This window comes from Cupressus sempervirens, chromosome 10, assembly GCF_028749045.1.
Source record: "Cupressus sempervirens isolate cs-2001-9-10 chromosome 10, ASM2874904v1, whole genome shotgun sequence".
Taxonomy (NCBI): domain Eukaryota; kingdom Viridiplantae; phylum Streptophyta; class Pinopsida; order Cupressales; family Cupressaceae; genus Cupressus; species Cupressus sempervirens.
The window spans coordinates 851,966,609-851,988,466 of NC_143127.1; the positions used below are offsets into that span (position 1 = coordinate 851,966,609).

At 32.5% G+C, this 21,858-nt stretch overlaps 1 protein-coding gene and 1 pseudogene across 1 annotated transcript; both read left to right on the forward strand.

Annotated features, from left to right (window-relative positions):
- The first annotated feature begins 13,183 nt into the window (after positions 1-13,183).
- LOC149536685 (zinc transporter 5 pseudogene) lies at positions 13,184-15,582 on the forward strand (annotated as a pseudogene).
- Positions 15,583-16,941: 1,359 nt separating this feature from the next.
- Positions 16,942-21,095, forward strand: LOC149536686 (zinc transporter 5-like). The gene is given in 4 exon segments (XM_089806328.1): positions 16,942-17,143; positions 18,188-18,696; positions 20,148-20,490; positions 20,536-21,095. Coding segments are annotated over 4 exon segments (1,614 nt in total).
- The last annotated feature ends 763 nt before the right edge of the window (positions 21,096-21,858 follow it).

A 21,858-nucleotide genomic window follows, 5' to 3' on the forward strand; every position in this document is an offset into this window, starting at 1 on the left:
TTCACTATATGATATATGAGAAGACATATTACGAGCTATGGCATTGAAAAAATCCAACAACAAAATAATTAAAAAAATTCGAAGTAAATAACACATTAGGAAAATTGAAAGGAATCTTGGAGACCATTACAGATGATATAATAAAGACATATTTTTTAGATATTATATAGAAAAAGATAGTGTATTGGAATTGCAACAAGAGATGAACCAAGATAGCTGAAAGTGTAAATGTGAAATTCGATGAAGATATTCAAAGAAAAGCTGATATACATATTGAATAAAAATTACACTTAGAGGAAAAAATAAACAATAAAAAAAAAAAAAGAGGACAAGAAGAGTTTGGCATCTAAAACTAAAACTCTAAATTATGCACAAATATCTCATTCTGAGAATGAGGTAAGAATAAAGGAATAAGTAAAATAAGTAAATTAGTTCAATAAAAGGTGGTATTATGTTTTATTTCGTAGATTGAACGAAAAAATTGGAAGAAGAATGCAATGATTAGAATTGGGAAAAGTCATTGAAAGAAGAACCTAATGAGACATAGTCTGAAAACTACACGTGAGAAATTTGCACCTAAACTAGCACACAATTATACAATTAGTAGAGGGTAAGCTTTCAAAAACAATCTAGATGAAAATAATTAGTAATGTGAATGAAGCAAAGATTGGTTTGCAAGGGTTAGGTTCAAATTGAAGTTATTAATTTTGATGAAATTGATGCCCATGTTGCTCAAATTACAATAATCTAAATATTCTTAGCACTTGAAATATTTAAATATTTTATTATACATAACATGGATAATATAGGAACTGAAGGAAGAAGTATACATTTAACAAATAGATGGATTTAAGTCAATAAATGAATGAAATAATTTTTACAAGTTCAAGAAATAATTTGAGAGATTGAATCGGGTATGGGAACCTACCATGGAGATGGGATAAGTGTCTAAATAAAAAGAGAATTTCAAAGGGATATATTGATAGTTGTTTGTATAACTAAATATAGTTAGATTAAATATCAATTGTTATGGTTTATGTTGATTACAATTTTTTTTTAAAGAGAACATGATTTGTGGAGTAAATTTGTAAAAGAGATATTGAATGATTTTGGAATGTCTATGACTGGTGAATTTCTTTTTTTTAGAGATTAATGGTAAATAAAAATATCAAAGGAATTTAATTTCCCTATCCAATTTTCCCAAAGAATTTTTGAAGAATTTTTAATTCCATAACTCTAAACCAATATGTACACCTATCCATACTAGATGTAGGTTAAAAAAAACATGATTTACAAAAGTGAATGGAAGATGTCATTGTGAGGTTTACAAAAAATCTACCAATATCTAATTAAAAATATAGAATCATGATTGTGGTTGATTACCTTGCTAAATATTCCTATTTTATTATATTTTAATATGTATTTTACAATGAGTACAATGGGAAAATAATTTTTAGATCATAACAAAAGTTATATAGTACACATAATTGCATTATTAATTCTTGAGTATTTTTTTCCTCATGTTTTGGATCTCAATTGGCTCAAAAATAATTGAGTAATCCTAGTATAAAGTAAATATGATGAATTCAATAAGTATTTAGAAGGTAATCTATATTTTTTATCATCACTTAAGAAATCAAAATGGCTACCACTAGTACAATGGTTGTTTAACAGTTTCTTCCATATCTCATTAAAAATGTCTCCTTTTATGGAGCTATACAGATAACATCATCCTTCCATCACAATATCATTGAGGCTAGATCCAAAAGTTAAAGAAATGGAAAACTACATGGTTTATCAACATTAAGTTATTACAAAATTAAAGGAATATTTGGTCATGTCACAAAATGAAATGTAGTAATAATAGCAATGTCACATTGAATGAAGTCTTGTAGAGGATTGATTATTCTTAATATTGTTACCGTACAGTAAAATATCAGTGTAGAAAGAAAAAATAATAATTATTGGATAAAATTGTTCAATTATGTGTTGTCTTTGATGTTACACATATGTCATATCAGTTTTGATTAAGTAAAGATAAGTTTTAAGGACCTAAAATCATAATACAAAAGGATAGTCTCAAAAAGGATAGATCATTTAGGAACAAAAATAGAACAGACCTCCAAAAAGTAACACAAGAGGTCACAGACAGAACTGCTGAAAAAAATAGCAAAGAAACAACACTAGGAAAGAAAAAGGACAGCACAAAAGACAAAAAAGAACTAGCTACATGGCCTTAATCAGGTCTAGAGCCTGATCAGCTAGCATCTACATGTTTTCCGCCATAGCCTTCACCTCATCTTTCTTGGCTGTATCATCAATCTTTTTAGAATGGGCCCTAGTGCGTTTGCTGGGACCTTGGCTATCAACCACCAGAGGAGAATCCTGGCCTTTATCCATGTCTAGTTTTTTCAATAGAGTAGAAACATTGTCGGCTATTTTTTTAATTAAATTCTCAAGGTTGCACATCTTGGCTCCCATCATAGGTACCTTCTCTTGATTCGCATTGAAGTCTCTGTCAATAGCCCTATTCTTAGCCTCTAGTTGCAGAATCTTGTGCATTAGATTTTTAACATCCTCAGTGCTGCCACATATGTCATATCAGTTACTAGATAGACTCTACTGAGCATTTCTAAAAGTTACATTGTGGAAATAGTTTCTACCAAGCTCACTCAAGCATTGAAGGCTTCTATGGCAGAAATTAGTTTCTACCGAGCTCACAAGGTCAACAAAGGGAAATTAGTTTCTACCAAGTTTACAAGGTCAGCAAAGGGAAGATAGTGTTTACCAAGTTCACTCGGTCTCCAAAGGATTTTGTAGAGTTTGCAGTGTTTACAGAGCTTCACTTGGTCAACACTGGAAATCATTTCTGGAGCAATGTTTACCGAGTAGGGTCAGCCAATGAAGGATTTCATTGTTTTGGAAAATAAAGTTTAATTATTTCATGTAATGTTTTTAGTTGACTGATGTATGGTTTATTGGTAAATGTAACTTATAAATGAGCTGACTTGACAATTTGTAATGTATAAATAAGAGGTCAAGTTGTGAATTCAAAAGTATTGATGAATGAATGAGCGAGCATGCAACTGAGTTAATTGTGCAAGTGTGAGAAAATTTTGAAGAAGGATCAGATATCCTTGAGGAGCTACAAAGTTGTATTCGATTAGAGAGGATCTAGTGAAGCAGAATAGAGATTTGTGATAGAAAAATTCAGTTGCATCTCATTCAAGTCACTTATTATTACTTTTTGACAATTATAGCAGTAATTTCTAAATCTCCTAACAGAGTTGGTTTAACCACCATTTTTATAAATCCTCTAACAAGGTGGATAGTTCTACTAAATTATTCTAAAGTACAATAGCAAGGCCACTCCTAGCAGGGTGATTAAATCCTCTAACAAGGTCACACCTAATAGTGTGTTTTGTAACCTTTGATAGGGTTGGCTCCTAACATCGCTCATTTTAGAAGAGTGAAAATTGGTAGCTAGTTACTTGGTGATTTTTCCCATATTGGGTTTCCACATTAAATATAGTGTCCCTTCCATTGATGTTATTTCCTTTTGCATGCATGTTAATAATTGTGAATGCTTAAAAGATTAGTAATAAGTTAATACATAGCTCAACTACCAAGTTACAACATTTTTTAGTGTGGCTATCGAGTGATAGCAGTAACTAGTTATTTAAGACATCTAAGGGATCTATGGATTTTTTTTTTTTGTGGTAACTAATTCCCCTCCCCCCCCTCTCAGTTACTCCATTTATATTTCCAATAATTGGTATCAAAGCTTTTGGTGCTTGCAGGAAGGATTTCAAGGATCTAAGTTAAAGATTAGGATGTTTTACAAGAGAGAAATTTGAAGGCTTAACAAGGATAACTTTTCAGCATGGCAAGGTCTCATGAGACTCCATCTAGCTTCCATTAGAGATATAGGATTGAAATATATGGACGAAGCATATGTAACTCCTAGTACATTATCTACTAATGACATTGCTGAGAAGAAGACTCATAACACCATGATGATAGACATTACATCTGCCCTAAGCTATGAAGAATTTGATGATGTCAAGGATTGCAAAACTACCTTTGAAATGGGCAACAAGCTAAAAGATATCTTGGAGGTGATGATAATGTGAGAAGAGCCAAAGCAGCAAGTGTAAGAGAAAAATTTGATCAGATGAGGATGGAAGAGGATGAAAACATTGTCAAATATGTTGAAAGAGTCAAAGTAGTTGTTAGTGCAATCAAGGCTTCTAGAGGAGACATTGAGGAGGAAATAGTTGTAAGTAAAGTTCTTAGAACATTACTTCTCATTTATGCAATTAGAGTTTCTACGATTCAAGAAAGAAGATGTGAAGCAAATCATAAGAATTCTATCAAGCTCACTCAGGCATTGAAGGATTCTATGCTAGAAATTAGTTTCTAATGACCACACAGGGTCAGCAAAGGAAAATCAATTTCTACCAAGTTTACAATGTCAGCAAAGGGAAGAAAGTGTTTATTGAGTTCACTTGGTCTCCAAAGAATTTTGTAGAGTTTGCAGTGTTTATTGAGTTTCACTTAGTCAATACTGGAAATCATTTCTAGAGCAGTGTTTACCAAGTAGGGTCAGCCAATGAAGGATTTTGTTGTTTTGGGAAATAACATTCAATTGTTTCATGTAATGTTTGTAGCCAACTAATGTATGGTTTATTGGTAAATGTAACTTGTAAATGAGCCAATTTGACAATTTATAATGTATAAATAAAAGGTCAAGTTATGAATTCAAAAGTATGGATGAATGAATGAGGGAACATGCAAGTGAGTTAATTGTGCAAGTGTGAGCGAATTTTGAAGAAGGATCAAATATCCTTAAGGAGCTGCAAAGTTGTATTTGATTAGAGAGGATCTAGTGAAGCATAATAGAGATCCGTAGTAGCAAATTTAGTTACATCTCATTCAGGTCACTTATTGCATCTCCTAATAGAGGTGGTTTAACAGCCATTTTGTAAATCCTTGTAGGTTTAACAGCCATTTTTGTAAACCTCTAACAAGGTGGACATTTCTACTAAATTGTTCTAAAGTCCTCTAGCAAGGCCACTCCTAGTAGAGTGATTAAATCCTCTAACAAGGTCACACCTAACAGTTTGTTTTGTAACCTTTAACAGGGTTGGCTCCTAATAGGGCTCACTTTAGCAAAGTGAAAATTGGTAGCTAGTTACTTGGTGGTTTTTCTCATATTGGGTTTCCATGTTAATTCTAATGTCTCTTGTGTTGATGTTATTTCTATTTGCATGCATGTTAATAATTGTGAATTCTTAAGAGATCAGTAATAAGTTAATACATAGTTCATCTACTGAGTTACAACATTTTTCTGTGTGGCTACTGAGTCATAGCAGTAACTAGTTATTTAAATTACTCCATCTATATTTACAATAAATAATATTTTGCTACCAAAATATTATGGCCCATACCAATGTAATGGAGACCCAGGAATGTCCAAAAGCTGAACCAAGCCTGAAATTATATTGATGTTGAGAATGTTGTAATCAATTACAAAGAGATGTATTCCAAAGGCCAAACCCTAAGGGAATGACATCTAGAATGTTACAACAGAGAATGAACGTCCTCTATTGCCAAAAAAGAGTGTGATTCACAAATCTAAGCTCTTATCAAATGCAAGTCATAATCATCCGATACAATAATCCCATGCTCAACAATGAGACTTTCAGCCCTATTTATCCTTTTCTTCATCCTTCTGGAAGGAACTAAAACATTAATTAATTGCAAGGGCTAGAAGCTTCCTCCTTCCAATAATTAATGCATACCCTAAAAACTCCTCCCTAGAAATAATTAATTAAATCAAGAGGCTTTCATCCTTCAAATAATTAATACATACCCTAGAAGCTACTCCCTTGTAATTAATAATTAAATTAATTAAATACAAAGTCACCTTTAAATTTAATGACTTTATAAAAAATTATTTTAATTTTTTCTTATCCTCCACTTAGACTTTGGAGAATGTGAAGGCCAAAAGATGGGATCATTACAAGTCTGCCCTCCTTAAAATTGCTTGTCCTCAAGCAATTAAGTAACATAATGGACTCCAACCTCCACCTGGATCTGAATATGTGATATCCATATGGAAGTTAAACCAACTACAAACCCGCATCATTAGGACCAACCCCTGTAGCCTAGCATTCAAAACTTGTGCTGATGAAGTCAGAATGTCACCATAAGGCAACTCCATAAAAGATCTATGAAACGTCTTCTTCCCTTTATCCATCCACATAATATATATTGGACCGGAATGCATATTATCACCATCATGCATTGAAAAAGATGTAGTTATAGGTGAACCAGATGTACTCATGCTAACTGTATCAACAATAGGTGTTGCCGCATCGAAATATATGGACATAGGAACAACATTAACTGCTGCAATAGAAAATTGAACTAAATTTGTAGTTGATGAAAACTCATAATCATTAACATGTGTGGCTTCATTAGAAAATACATCAACCACTGCATTTATACCATTAAACTCCTCATTGGATGCTTCAACTGACATAGAAGTGGCTGTTGATATGATAGTATCCTTGCATTCTCCTAATTCCACTATTGCTATGTCATCATCCCCTGACAAGGTTTCATATGTGGTCTCTTGACTTTGCACGCATGTCTCTACTGACTCTACCGAAATGCCCACATCACCAACATCATAGCTGGCTGGCTCTATACGTGTCTCGATCCTACGTAAAAAATCAACTACCTTCTGCTCTGGAGCAACATACAAATCATCAATGTTGATGCCCATCTGTCTAGCCATAAGCTGCAGCATCATATCCATTCGCCTATTCTGCTCCTATTGCATACATTGCCCCTTCTCTAATGTACCCAATAATTGTCTAAACATCACATCTTGATTTGGACTAATATACATTTTTTTCAAACACTTTTCCCTTTATTTGGCTATCTATATGATCTCCACAGGATGGCAGGACTTATAGCTTTGATACCACTGTAATGGACACCCAGGAATGTCCAAAAGCTGAACCAAGCCTGAAATTATATTGATGCTAAGAATGTTGTAATCAATTACAAAGAGATGTATTCCAAAGGCCAAACCCTAAGGGAATGACATCTAGAATGTTACAACAGAGAATGAGCATCCTCTATTGCCAAAAAAGAGTGTGATTCACACATCCAAGCTCTTATCAAATGCAAGTCATCATCGTTCGATACAATAATCCCATGCTCAACAATGAGACTTTCAGCCCTATTTATCCTTTTCTTCATCCTTCTGGAAGGAACTAAAACATTAATTAATTGCAAGGGCTAGAAGCTTCCTCCTTCCAATAATTAATGCATACCCTAAAAACTCCTCCCTGGAAATAATTAATTAAATCGAGAGGCTTCCGTCCTTCCAATAATTAATACATACCCTAGAAGCTACTCCCTTGTAATTAATAATTAAATTAATTAAATACAAAGTCACCTTTAAATTTAATGACTTTATAAAATATTAATTTATTTTTTTCTTATCCTCCACTTAGACTTTGGAGAACGTGACGGCCAAAAGATGGGATCATTACAACCAAATTATACAAAAGATACATGTTTTTACCTAAAAGATTGAACTACACGCAAGAATAAAAATACATCCATTTTTTTCATGTTTCTCCATTGAAGAAATTAATAGTGAATATAATCCCTACATGCACAATATAAGTGGAAATTGATGAAGATGATACAATCATATTAGAAACATAGTTCCTTCAAATACATGTAGTCATACACTCAATGGAAGAAAGTAGTTTTGAAGATGCCATATTAGAACATGAAGAGTTCACATAGAAAAAAATATCACATAGAATTTAGGACATTATTTTCCTAAAGAGGTAGAGCCAAGATATAGCTTTTATTCCAAATTGTACATATGGTACTTATCTAGTAATTACACTATTACCTAATTGAATCAGACAATCATTATATCAATTTTATGTATCTATTTGGTTGCATTACAACTATATAATCAGATTTTTGTCTCACATATTGAGAAAAAAAACATAAATAGGGTACATATATGAGGCAATGAGTCTTATTTTATTATATTATATTTTGGATTATTATTGAAATATTTTGAAGAGATTTCCCTTCAAATGAAAAGGTTGTTCCCCCTCATACTAGTATAAGTTTGAGTAGAGGTAAGAATAAGTCTTGAAGTGAGCCGATGAGATTTAATATAAGATCTTAGCATGCTAAAGATTTACCCATCATAAACCAAGATGAATAACTACCTAAAATAAAAGTATAATAGATCTCATGTAAAGAGAGCGAAAAAATAATAAAAGAAAACAAAAGAATAGATAAATAAATCAAGGTCTTCAAGGTACCCACCACCTCAATTTCAAATGAGTTTGTGTCACAAGGAGATTTCTTGAGCTCATGGATATCTTGGGACATCTTCTCAGTCTTCCTTTTACAGTTAGTTCTAATCGCCTATCTTGATTGTCTCGATTATTCTTTACCCTTATCCTTGTCCATTCACAAGTCAACAATTAATTTGTCATAAAAGAAATTCTTCACTTTACTCACCATGGTGTTCATGGATATGGATGTTAATTTTGTTAGTTTGTGGCTAGTGTTAATTATAGTATTTAAATACTCCTTGATTTTGTTCAAATTTCATCTAATTCAATGACCTTTCCCTCATAATCCTTTTAGGTTTTTTAATGTTCTCCAAATGTTTCTTTAGCCAATCTTGCTTAGAGTGGCAAGTTATTATCAAATATTTGTGACAAATTTTATTTTTATATATTCTATTGTGCAATTAATTCCATATTAATCTAAGCTATTTATAGTACATTAAAGTGTTCAAGGGTATGTGTAGGATCATGGTGTGCAAAAAGGTGGCGATCTAAAAAATCTATAGTTCTAAAATATCTCAAACCATTTCAAAATCTATTCCAAGTTTTTTCACACCCACCTTGATACTAAATGAAAAAAAATATATCTTTATAAGGTCTATTATATCTTTTTATACCAAACCTATATGGTCAACTTTAACAACATCCTAAAAATGTGTTTTTGGCCTATTTTTATGTGATTTTTACTTCAAACATGTAGCTGACGACTTTTTTTTCACCAAAATTTGATGAAATGAAAAGGGTTTTTTAAGAATGTACTTATATTTCCATAAATGTAAGGTTTGTCAAATTGTGAGTTTAGTAAGTAATTATTACTTATTTTCTAATGGAGTTAGTATAAAGTGCTGACTAACACACTACTTGAAAAACAACTATAACTTTCAAATGGTACAACATTTTTTAAATCCAATAGATGCATCACATTCTATGTTTCTTCTACTATAAGGAAAAAAATGAAAACTTGATTTTTGTAGAGTTATGAATTAGTTAAAGTGGTCAGACACAAGATTTTTTTAATTCCAAAAATACTAAAGTCACAAATTAATTAATTATTATTTATTTAGAATAAAAATACCCAAAAATATGTGTCACATCTAGGCATGAGTCTACTACTTATATCTAGAATATTATTAAAAAAAAATTATCATTTGATTCTGATTAAGGTAGTTAGGCATACGTCTACTTCTTATTTTTGTTCTGAAATTTTTGTAATATTGCATTAAAATTCAAAATTTTGACCAATCAATTTTTATTCTTTTGAGATAAGTCCTAGTAGTTTAAAAACTAGATTCAATTTTCTAGAGATTTTTTTCTCTCAACTTTTTGATATAAAGTTAATAATGAGTAGAAAATTGCAAGTCAAGTTGACATAACCCTAATTTTTAGATTTTTTATTACCACTTAAGAGCATAGTTTGGTTGACCATGATCCTGCACATACCCTCAAGTACTCCATACTTGTAGTTTTAAGATCATTGTATGATATACATTCACTTCAAATTGGGTACAAAATATATTGAAAAATGTAAACAACCATGTCATTTTCTATTCAATTTATTGATTATTTTGAAGAGAATATCTTAATGCATAGAAACATATATAATTTTTTTAATAATTTAAAAATATGGTTCCCTTTCATTATGCTAAATATTCATATATAAGACACAAGTCTATTAAATTATATATTTTGGCTCTCACATATCCAATTAAACATCAACAACTAGTTTATACACATGCATAAAATAGTAAAATGTAAAAAATTATCCTTTTAAAATTTATTTAATTAAATAAATTCAAAATAATTAATGTTTAACCAGTCATTCTCATAGGCATGGAATAGTCACATAAAAATTAACATACAGTCAAGTCCAAATATTGTCTTTTGTTCAATAGTTAATAACAAACAAGAGCTCTGCAAGCTAGAGTCTGCCTAGTGCAATATATAGGTGAAAGCAGAATTAAAAAATAAAAATAAATGTAAATAGAGAGTGGAAATTAAAAAGGTATAGAGAGATTTTTTAAAAAATTTACTTAACTCTTCAAAAGTGTATAAATTTATGTAAAAATGTTTAAATAAAGAATTTAATTTAATAGTTATTATTTATGATTTAAAATGTAATAATTTTTAAAATTAGAAAATGAGTGAATCTTGAATTATTTTATAACAAAAAATGACTAAAAATAAAATTTATTCAATTCTAAATAGTAATCTAAAAAATTAATAACAAATATTTTACATTATTTACATTATGTTGACAATTACACCATGACAAGTATTTTACATTATTTACATTATGTTGAAAATTACACCAGAGACTACTAATTACACAAAAAAAATTTAAAAATGTAAAAAACTAGAATATTTACTATTACAATGTTAAGTAATAGAACCTATTAAAATTACTAAACACATAAACTTGAAGTAGAACATACAAATATAACATTTAATTGAAAAAATAAAGCCGAGAAGATTTAGGCACTATTATCTATATATCACCTCTAAACAGACACGATGTTGCCTTTGCCAAATGTCACAATTTCATTTTCAATAAATTTTCCCTTAGAAAAAATGAGTAGACTCCTACCAAAAATGGACATAGTCAACAGAATAATAGAAAATCAAATTAAAATTTGTCATCTAATAAGAAAGGTTAGGCAGATCATAGCATGAAAAGCAAATTTTGAAAGATGCACGACTACCAAAAAAATGATTAATACAAAATAATTGATTGAAAATTATAGTCTCCGCCTATTACTAGGTAGGAATAATAATGTACACAGAAGTCTAAATGTGAAATATGACTAGAATTTAACAAAAATCTGATCGTATCATGGAGCATAAGTCCATGAAAAGCACTTATAGGAGCATATGCAGTTTTTTAACAATTTTTCACAAATTAACTTATGAAAACACCTTGTGGAATTCCACTTGTAAGAATTTTCAATCCGTAGATAGCATGATGCAAATACTACAATTGATTATAAGGAAATGAATCTACAAACGGGATTTTACAAGCTCATAGTTATAAAAATATTCATACCCATGAAATTTTATATAATAGTCCAATATGTTTCTAACATATTTTATTCTACCAAGAATTACTACAGCTTAATTTGGAGCATGCTAGATTCAAATTCATATAAAAAAATAATGTATTAACAATTATAGAACATCATTATAAGACTTTTTATTTTCATATTCAACTATTAATATTTATTATCATAATATTAATGTCCACTTAATATTATTTAATCTAATATAATCTATAATCCTACTAAATTAGTATTTTCTTTATAGATAGATAGTTAACATGATTTAAATAATATTTTTAAATATAGATATCAATTATATTTTTAATAATTTTTATTACCATACATGTACTATGATTATTGAAAAATGTATATTATTTCTGTGAATAAGGTTCATCTTTTTCTGTATAATCTTTGATTATTTATAAATAAAAATTATTTAATAATTTAAATGACTTCAATTTAAAATAAAATAAAAAATTAATTCTATATTTATTTTATTGCCACTTATATTACCTTTTTATTAATTAAAGTCTGATAATATTACTCATAAGTGAGATATTTTCAATTTATATTCCTTTAAAACAATGTTGACAGATTATACCTCATTTCTTTGTTAGTTTCCTTTACCAGATTTCATGTAAGCTTTGATTTGCAAAATTTAAGTGGTAAAAAGTTGGGTTAACCTGTTATGAATATACCAAAAAACACTCAAATATTCTTCTAATATATAATGGCTCATCACCTTTTAGGAAAAGATAAATAAAAACTATTAAACTATGTTTACGTAGAATGATATGGAAACAATATCCGATTCTTGTTACTTCAGTTGTTATTTTACTATTTGTCTTGCGGCGTAATCTAATCAATCAGATTAAGAGCTTAAATGGCTATTCTGCTATTTCGATTCTTCACATTTTCCAACATTAAAAATAAATCTGATTTCCTATCTTCAAATTAACAAGTAAACGTGTCCACAACTTAACTGAAGTTGTACTTATAAGAGTCCGCTATTATCATGGAGCACTCCGAACTACTTTACAAGAACAGTAAATAGTCATCTCTCCTTTAAAGAAAATCAAGAAATGGAAGTAATATCGATCTGGGATAGTTCTCTTTTATTGTTTTCAGCTATTACTTTTTAGCTGATATGATTGTAAATTTTGTTAAATTTATTTAGAATAATGTAAAGATTTTAATGCATTTTGTCTGGAGATTAGTCTGTCCTATAATATAAATATTATATATTTAAATATCTAATATATTATGAAACTGGCTTTACCAAATCTTATTCTATAAACTAACTCTATATAATAATTATTTTAAAAGCTGACAGTCCATTGAAAATTACATTTGTCAAAAAATAATTTAAGAATTTTCTTCGTTTTATAATCCACGTGTTAATTCTTATCATCAACTTCAAACTTACAGAGAAAGCCAAATCCATGATAACTGTTTCTCTAAATTTCAAAATACTACACAAGTACACTCATTTGACGACAGTGAAAGACACTATTACTTATACAAAACTTTCAGTGTAACATCTATTACAACAAATATATCACACGGAGATTTCAAGTTACCAAGCAAATAAGTTTTCCTACATAAATATAGAGAGAGATAATCTGGAATATTGAAAACGAAGGAGACCGTATACATATGTTGTCAGCTAAGCATTTGCACATGACAGACTTAAACGGGTCCAAATGTCTTAGAGCGTATTGTGTTTTTCTCAAAGCATCAATAACAATGGAAATGAATACTACGCTTGCCAACAATACTGGTAACGACAAAAGAAATAGTTGGTATGGATTACCTGCAAATACTGTGGGATGGATTGTGATCTCATTTCTTGAAGTACCTGTTAATTCCAAATGGGTCTCGATTATCTCTTTTCTTGGACAGTTAAGATTATAAAAATATAAAGCATTTCTAATTCAATAAAATATACAGCCGGCCCGCAGCACACAGAATGAAATTCACTTTGGAATAAAAAAAAACAGTTGGATTCCAAATAGTATGGAATAGTACGACATGATAGAGAAAGCATAAGATAATAATTTAAACGCCGAGGAGTATAATGGCAGTTTAACCGGACCCAGACAAATAATTAAAAAGAGCAACAAAAGAATATTTCCACAGACTACGATGACAATCAATAGTGTTCGCAGCAGTATTCAGTTCATATTCTTCTGCACTTCGTAAAGAAATGTTAAACAATTAGTTGGGAGAGGAAATATCTAATTGATATGATATTAACCTTTTGTAAATAAGAGGGGACAGGAATTTAGGTTTATGGCTTATTACGTTACTTTCATAATAAATAAATAAGGATAAGAATATGCTTGTAGATTGCGTATAACGATAGCTTAACAATTTAAAACTCTCGCTTCGCTCCAAGACGATATTGTTTTTAATTCCAATCCGTCAGACTCGTCGGTAGTGATAGAAGCTGTCTCTTGATCACATTCAGGCAAATTGGAGTCCACTATGATTATTATCTCTATGTGTGTTGCCCGGTTATAAAATTCTTTCAATTTTATAAGCCGTTGTTAATTTTTAAAACTTGCCTGGTTTTAAGCCTTAAATGGATCATTCTATCTGTGAAATTTGTGAGTCTTTAAGCCTCCATGTCTCCGGCTCGTTCCTAGCTCCGCGCAGCATTTGAAACTTTTAAAATCCAACTTCTGAGCCTCCAGATATAAAAGGTTAATGATTGCCGCCAAAAACACGTATTTCTTAACCTTTTACTTCTTAAAAGGTTAATGTTAACCACCAAAAATGTGTTTTTCTTAACCTCCAAATAAAAGGTTAATGTTAACCACCAAAAATACATTTTTCCTAACCATTAACCTCTCAAAAGGTTAATGATAGCATCCAAAAACACGTTTTTCTTAACCTTTTCAACGTGGGTGCCCAGATAGAAGGCATATTGAAGGTTACAGAAGAAAAGTAACATACTGATGGATTTTGGAAATCTATTTACCAACAAGGCCTCAGCCAATGACAATACACAAATAAACAAAAGAATCTTTTATTGGATCTAAACGTATAATCTGATTTGACAAATAAGGCTAAAATGTCATAGCAAAAGCAGAGATAGTTTGTCACTTCTCTTTCAGATGGTACCTCCTTCCAAAATTAATCTTGCCGAGTGGGTGGCAGGCAGAAAAGGACAATAGGAAGCAGATTGTTCTCAGGTTCAAAGTTGTAGAAACAAGAATGAAGCTCTACAACTCAAACTTGGCACAATTGCCTCTATTTTGATAGGCGGCACCACTAGTGTATGCTTGCCTATATTGGGGAGAAGTATTAGTGCTTTGAAACCAGATAAAGATATCTTTATTATCATCAAGGCTTTTGTAGCAGGAGTTATTGTGGCAACTGGTTTTGTTCACATCCTTCCTAATGCCTTTCAGTCTTTGGATAACCCTTGCTTGAAGGGAGCTGCTTGGCAAAACTTCCCATTTGCTGGGTTTATAGCTATGATGGCAGCTGTTGGCAGTCTCATGGCTGATTCTATGGCTACTAGATATTATTGATGTGCCTAGCTTAAGAAAATGAGATCTAGGGTTGCAAGTGTATCAGATGTAGGAGTTGGGAATAATGGGGAGTTAGGAGTTCACAGTGGAGAGTCAGAACATCAAAGTCATCGTCATACACATGTCAGCACCCATGCATTTTATTCGACTGCTGAAGACTCTCCTTCATCACTTCTTCACCACCGAGTTATTTCTTAGGTTTTAGAGCTTGGAATAGTTGTTCACTCTATGATAATTGGAATATCGTTAGGGGCATCGGAGAGTCCATGCACCGTATGCCCTCTAATTGCTGCTTTGACATTCCATCAGTTTTTTTTTGAAGGTATTGGACTTGGAGGATCCATAGTTCAGGCAAAGTTCAAGGATAAATCGGCAGCGTTTATGGCTTTCTTCTTTTCTATTACTACACCTCTGGGAATAGCAATTGGAATCGCAATTTCATCCATATATAATGAAAATAGTCCAACAGCACTAATGGTAGAGGGAATGTTCGGCTCAACCTCTGTAGGAATTCTCATATATATGTCACTCGTGGATCTTCTTGCAGCAGATTTTCTAAGCCTACGAATGCACAATAGGCTCAATCCAGAGATGCACCCAAAATAATGTGGTGATTGACTCATATGCTGTGAAATCATATTTGACAGAAATAGACATAGTTAGAGAGATGCAAAACATGAAATCAGCATTTGGCGGGCACATATATGTCTTATCTTCTTGTTAAGATAGAAATGCTTTCATTAATAAAGTGATGTAATTTGGATAAATGATCTTAGGATCGATAAGGATTGATCATTCAATCTTCTCCTCAAAATATCTAAAGTTCAAGTTTCAAGTCATATAGGTTAATTTTGTAGAGGTTAATTAACCTCACCCAAATCACGTATTTGGGAAGTAGTTATTAAACATGAAAAGGTGGTTATCAACCTCTATGTCTATATAAGGGCTCTTTTTGGCTTTGTAAAGGGACTTTTTGGTTGGAAAAATAAGGGAACACTATGCTGAAATTTTGATCTAGGGATAAATTTTGGAAAGTATGTACACTTTTTATCTCTGAATTGAAAAATCTCTATTGCTTTCTTGGTGCAAGAAAATAATGGAATGTGCAGTTTGAGTTCCCTCTTTTCGAATCTAAATTGTTTCAAATGTTGATTCTCTTTGTAGTGAGCATTCTCACGGTATGGTGTAGATGTTTAAGAATCTGTGGATCAGCGTTGTGCTAGTAATAGTTTTTCAAGCGTAGATCTTGATCATTGTTATTAGCAATTTTAAGTTAGTAGTTCGAGAAAGCTTTGAAGTCGTGTGGTGCATTCGTCATCATGAGCTTTCTCCCCTTTCAATTTTAACTTTATATCTATTTGAAAAGCTTCAAAATTATATCATACGAGGGAGCTGCCCCTCTAAACGCAGAGGAAGGCCGCATATCAAGGGCCTATCCAACTGTTGTGAACGGTTTGCCACACACTCCATTGGGAAAATTCTTCTGTGACAAATCGGTTTACCAACAGATTTTTGGCGACTCCGCTGGGGAGACTGAACAAAAAGATTGACAGTCGCCTGTAATGAAGCACAATGGTGCTACCATGTGAGAACATTTTTCCTGTTCTCCAACCAAACCTTGGCTTCCAAGACACCCAGAAGGATATTATTTTAGATTTGAACACTCTAGCCTGGAGGTGTACACGAAGTGCTCAACAATATCATCAAGTTAATCGAGTTCTTGAAGAAGAAGAAGAGTTCGGAGAAATCTTGCGAAGAGCCCCTATTGGTTAGAACGTTGTAGTTATTGAGAGAATAGTGGTCATTCCAAGAAGAAATAGGCCAAATCTTGGTCACATCCAAAACCAAGTGAACAATAATCAATAACATGGTTGATAAAAGGTACCTTCCCTGGAATGAAGGTTGGCGACTCTATTTTAAAAATTGATTATTGGCGACTCTATTTGAAGGTGGCAATTCAGAATCATGGTTTGGTACAAGGGAAAAGTTGAAAGTGACACTGATACCGATAGTGATGATGAATACCTTTCATATCCTAAGAAACAGATTCCCAATGAACCTCTGCAAGTTGAATTCTTGAAGAGTTTCTATGGTGGACGAAAACTAGATCCAGGCGAGGCTCATCCATCTTTGCTCCAAACATTGCAAAAGATTGAACAAGAAGATGGTAAACATTATCATTTTTTCTCTCACAAGCCCAAATCGTCCTTAGAAACAAGTTCTACATGTAATTATAAAGAAGAGCTTGATAAGAAAAGTGATTCATGTCAATCGAAGATGGATAGTGGTGGTCAAAAAGGTGTCCCAATGCTTGCACCTATTGCTCATCAAAATCATATTTCTATTGATCCCAATCAGGTGGAATTCTTAAAAAGTTTCTACGGAAATGCACTCTTGGATCCTGACAAAGCACATCCTTCTTTACTTCAGATGCTGCGAGAACTTGAGAAAGAAGACCCATGCAAGAATTATTTTCTTTATATTAGAACATCTTCTGATCCAAATGTTAGAAAGGATTCATCTAAATCTTCATGCATGGAAGAAGACAAAGGTTCTATGTCTAATCTAGGAGATGATCGAGGAATAGAATCTATAGAAGAAAAAGGGTCTATTAATGTATCAAGGCATGAAGGTGAAGATTTCCAAATCCAGGAGAAATTATTCAATCATCTCAATCCTAATGAGAAAGAAAGAGAAATATCAAAACCTCGAGAAACTACACAACGAATGATTGAAGATGATGAAAATGTGGATCAAAGTGAATTTCACACTGCTTTTATTCCAACATGGTGCCTGGATGCTTCAGATGATGACTTCCTATGTGGAGAAAATCTTCCAAATCATCCTTCAATGACCATTCATGATGATGAATCTATTGATGATATCAATACTTTAGATGTCATGGAAGAATCAAAAACCACTACCATTGATGGAGATAAAAGCAGCCATGAACTTCTACAAATATTTGTTTTCCCTGAGAAAATGGAGACCTTTACATTTGATGATATTGATGAACTTGTGATTAAGCGATCGGTTGATGGAAACGTTAAAAATCAGCTTTAGAGAGAAGAAGATAAACTATTTAGCCTTCATTCTCTATCATGCATGCCACCTTTCACATTTCATGAAGAATGTCTTGGTGAAGAAATGATGATTCAAAAGGGGATAGATATCATAGAACATATTGAAAATGAAAGCTATATGGCAACAGGTTCCTATGATCAAATGGAAGTAGATTTGAAATCCTATGGATTATTTGAAGGTCAAAGAAATCCTCTTTTTGAGCCTTCTCATCAAATAGGAAATCTTATGTCAAAAAGATTCTATGAGGAGAATAACCATGATAAAATAAGTAATCAGTCAGCAGGTGATCTCATGGAGGAATTTGAGGAAGGAAACTCTAATGATGTTTTTATCCCGAGTTTGTGCTCAAAAGCTTTGGGTGATAATTTCCTCTATGGAGAAAGTGTTTACTTTAATCCTTTGTTTGTAGACGAAGACATTTCTACTGATGATTCTCAAGTTGGTATTCAAAGACAAGGTTCAATCGTTATTATAACCCCGCAGGTTACTTCACTCCACAGATTGTATGAAGGCAATCCAATACAAGGTTTGATATCTTCTCATCTTAACCATCAGAAGGCCCTTCAGATGGAAAATTTTGATATTAATGGGATGGAAATTGAAGTTATGGTCTGCAATGTTGAAGATGGTACCCATGTAACTCAGAAGTTACTAAAAATTCAAGATGATCTTTTGGAATAGAAGGAAGAAGAAATGGATCATGAGGAGATTCAATATAACATCGATGTGCATCCCAGTTGGAATAATTTTACAGAAGATTCAACCATGATCATGCTAATAGAAAAGAAAGAGTGTCTATTGTCAGAAATGAGTTCAAGACTTCATGATGACCAATCATTACAATTTCAGGTTGAGGGCTTGCCAAGTAGAGGAGAAGATCAAATATGCATTTAGGAACTTGAGAATATTATACTTCAACTCTTTGAAAATGAAGTCATTAGTGACATACAACAAGAAGCAGAGTTGAGTTTGAAGCTCGAGATTTTTGATGAAGCCTGGTTATTTGGATGCGTCCCTTTATCTAGAGATGTTGAGCAGGCTAGGAATCTCAGAGTTAGAATTCAAGGAGCACACTTATATTCGAACTCACGGAAGCTTAAGAATTGTCATATGGTGATACACCATGGTATTTATTTTCCCCGGCCAGTGAATGGATTTGTATGATTATACCTTGAGTCACTGTAGGTAGGGAAACCTACCTTGTATATAGTCTAATTAGGAGTTTTTGTTGTGCCTAGTTTTCTTCTAGTTGTCTGGTTTTTGGCGCTAGTTTCCTCCCTTTTGCAAATTGGTCCCTTAGATGACTCTATTTTATAGCCCAATGGATAAGGCACTATTTTATTTATTCTGGATTCAAGCTTCATCCTTGTCAGTCCTTGTCCCCAGTTAGAGCCAGCTATTGCCCGGTTATAAAATTATTTCAATTTTATAAGCCGTTGTTAATTTTTAAAACTTGCCTGGTTTTAAGCCTTAAATGGATCATTCTATTTGTGAAATTTGTGAGTCTTTAAGCCTCCATGTCTCCAGCTCGTTCCCAGCTCTGCACAGCATTTGAAATTTTTAAAATCCAACTTCTGAGCCTCCAGATATAAAAGGTTAATGATTGCCGCCAAAAACACGTATTTCTTAACCTTTTACTTCTTAAAAGGTTAATGTTAACCACCAAAAACATGTTTTTCTTAACCTCCAAATAAAAGGTTAATGTTAACCACCAAAAATACATTTTTCCTAACCATTAACCTCTCCAAAGGTTAATGATAGCATCCAAAAACACATTTTTCTTAACCTTTTCAACGTGGGTGCCCAGATAGAAGGCATATTGAAGGTTACAGTAGAAAAGTAACATACTGATGGATTTTGGAAATCTATTTACCAACAAGGCCTCAACCAACGACAATACACAAATAAATAAAAGAATCTTTTATTGGATCTAAACGTATAATCTGATTTGACAAATAAGGCTAAAATGTCATAGCAAAAGCAGAGATAGTTTGTCACTTCTCTTTCAGACGGTACCACCTTCCAAAATTAATATTTCCGAGTGGGTGGCAGGCAAAAAAGGACAATAGGAAGTAGATTGTTCTCAGGTTCAAAGTTGTAGAAACAAGAATGAAGCTCTACAACTCAAACTTGGCGCAATTGCCTCTATTTTGATAGGCAGCACCACTAGTGTATGCTTGCCTATATTGGGGAGAAGTATTAGTGCTTTGAAACCAGATAAAGATATATTTATTATCATCAAGGCTTTTGCAGTAGGAGTTATTGTGGCAACTGGTTTTGTTCACATCCTTCCTAATGCCTTTCAGTCTTTGGATAACCCTTGCTTGAAGGGAGCTGCTTGGCAAAACTTCCCATTTGCTGGGTTTATAGCTATGATGGTAGTTGTTAGCAGTCTCATGGCTGATTCTATGGCTACTGGATATTATCGACGTGCGCACCTTAAGAAAATGAGATCTAGGGTTGCAAGTGTATCAGATGTAGGAGTTGGGAATAATGGGGAGTTAGGAGTACACAGTGGAGAGTCAGAACATCAAAGTCATCGTCATACACATGTCAGCACCCATGTGTTTGATTCGACTGCTGAAGACTCTCCTTCATCACTTCTTCACCACTGAGTTATTTCTTAGGTTTTAGAGCTTGGAATAGTTGCTCACTCTGTGATAATTGGAATATCGTTAGGGGCATCGGAGAGTCCATGCACCGTATGCCCTCTAATTGCTGCTTTGACATTCCATCAGTTTTTTTTTGAAGGTATTGGACTTGGAGGATCCATAGTTCAGGCAAAGTTCAAGGATAAATCGGCAGCGTTTATGGCTTTCTTCTTTTCTATTACTACACCTCTAGGAATAGCAATTGGAATCGCAATTTCATCCATATATAATGAAAATAGTCCAATAGCACTAATTGTAGAGGGAATGTTCGGCTCAACCTCTGTAGGAATTCTCATATATATGTCACTCGTGGATCTTCTTGCAGTAGAGTTTCTAAGCCTACGAATGCACAGTAGGCTCAATCCAGAGATGCACCCAAAATAATGTGGTGATTGACTCATATGCTGTGAAATCATATTTGATAGATATAGACACAGTTAGAGAGATGCAAAACATGAAATCAGCATTTGGCGAGCACATATATGTCTTATCTTCTTGTTAAGATAGAAATGCTTTCATTAATAAAGTGATGTAATTTGGATAAATGATCTTAGGATCGATAAGGATTGATCATTCAATCTTCTCCTCAAAATATCTAAAGTTCAAGTTTCAAGTCATATAGGTTAATTTTGTAGAGGTTAATTAACCTCACCCAAATCACGTATTTGGGAAGTAGTTATTAAACATGAAAAGGTGGTTATCAACCTCTGTGTCTATATAAGGGCTCTTTTTGGCTTTGTAAAGGGACTTTTTGGTTGGAAAAATAAGGGAACACTATGCTGAAATTTTGATCTAGGGATAAATTTTGGAAAGTATGTACACTTTTTATCTCTGAATTGAAAAATCTCTATTGCTTTCTTGGTACAAGAAAATAATGGAATGTGCAATTTGAGTTCCCTCTTTTCGAATCTAAATTGTTTCAAATGTTGATTCTCTTTGTATTGAGCATTCTCACGGTATGGTGTAGATGTTTATGAATCTGTGGATCAGCGTTGTGCTAGTAATAGTTTTTCAAGCGTAGATCTTGATCATTGTTATTAGCAATTTTAAGTTAGTAGTTCGAGAAAGCTTTGAAGTCGTGTGGTGCATTCGTCGTCATGAGCTTTCTCCCCTTTCAATTTTAACTTTATATCTATTTGAAAAGCTT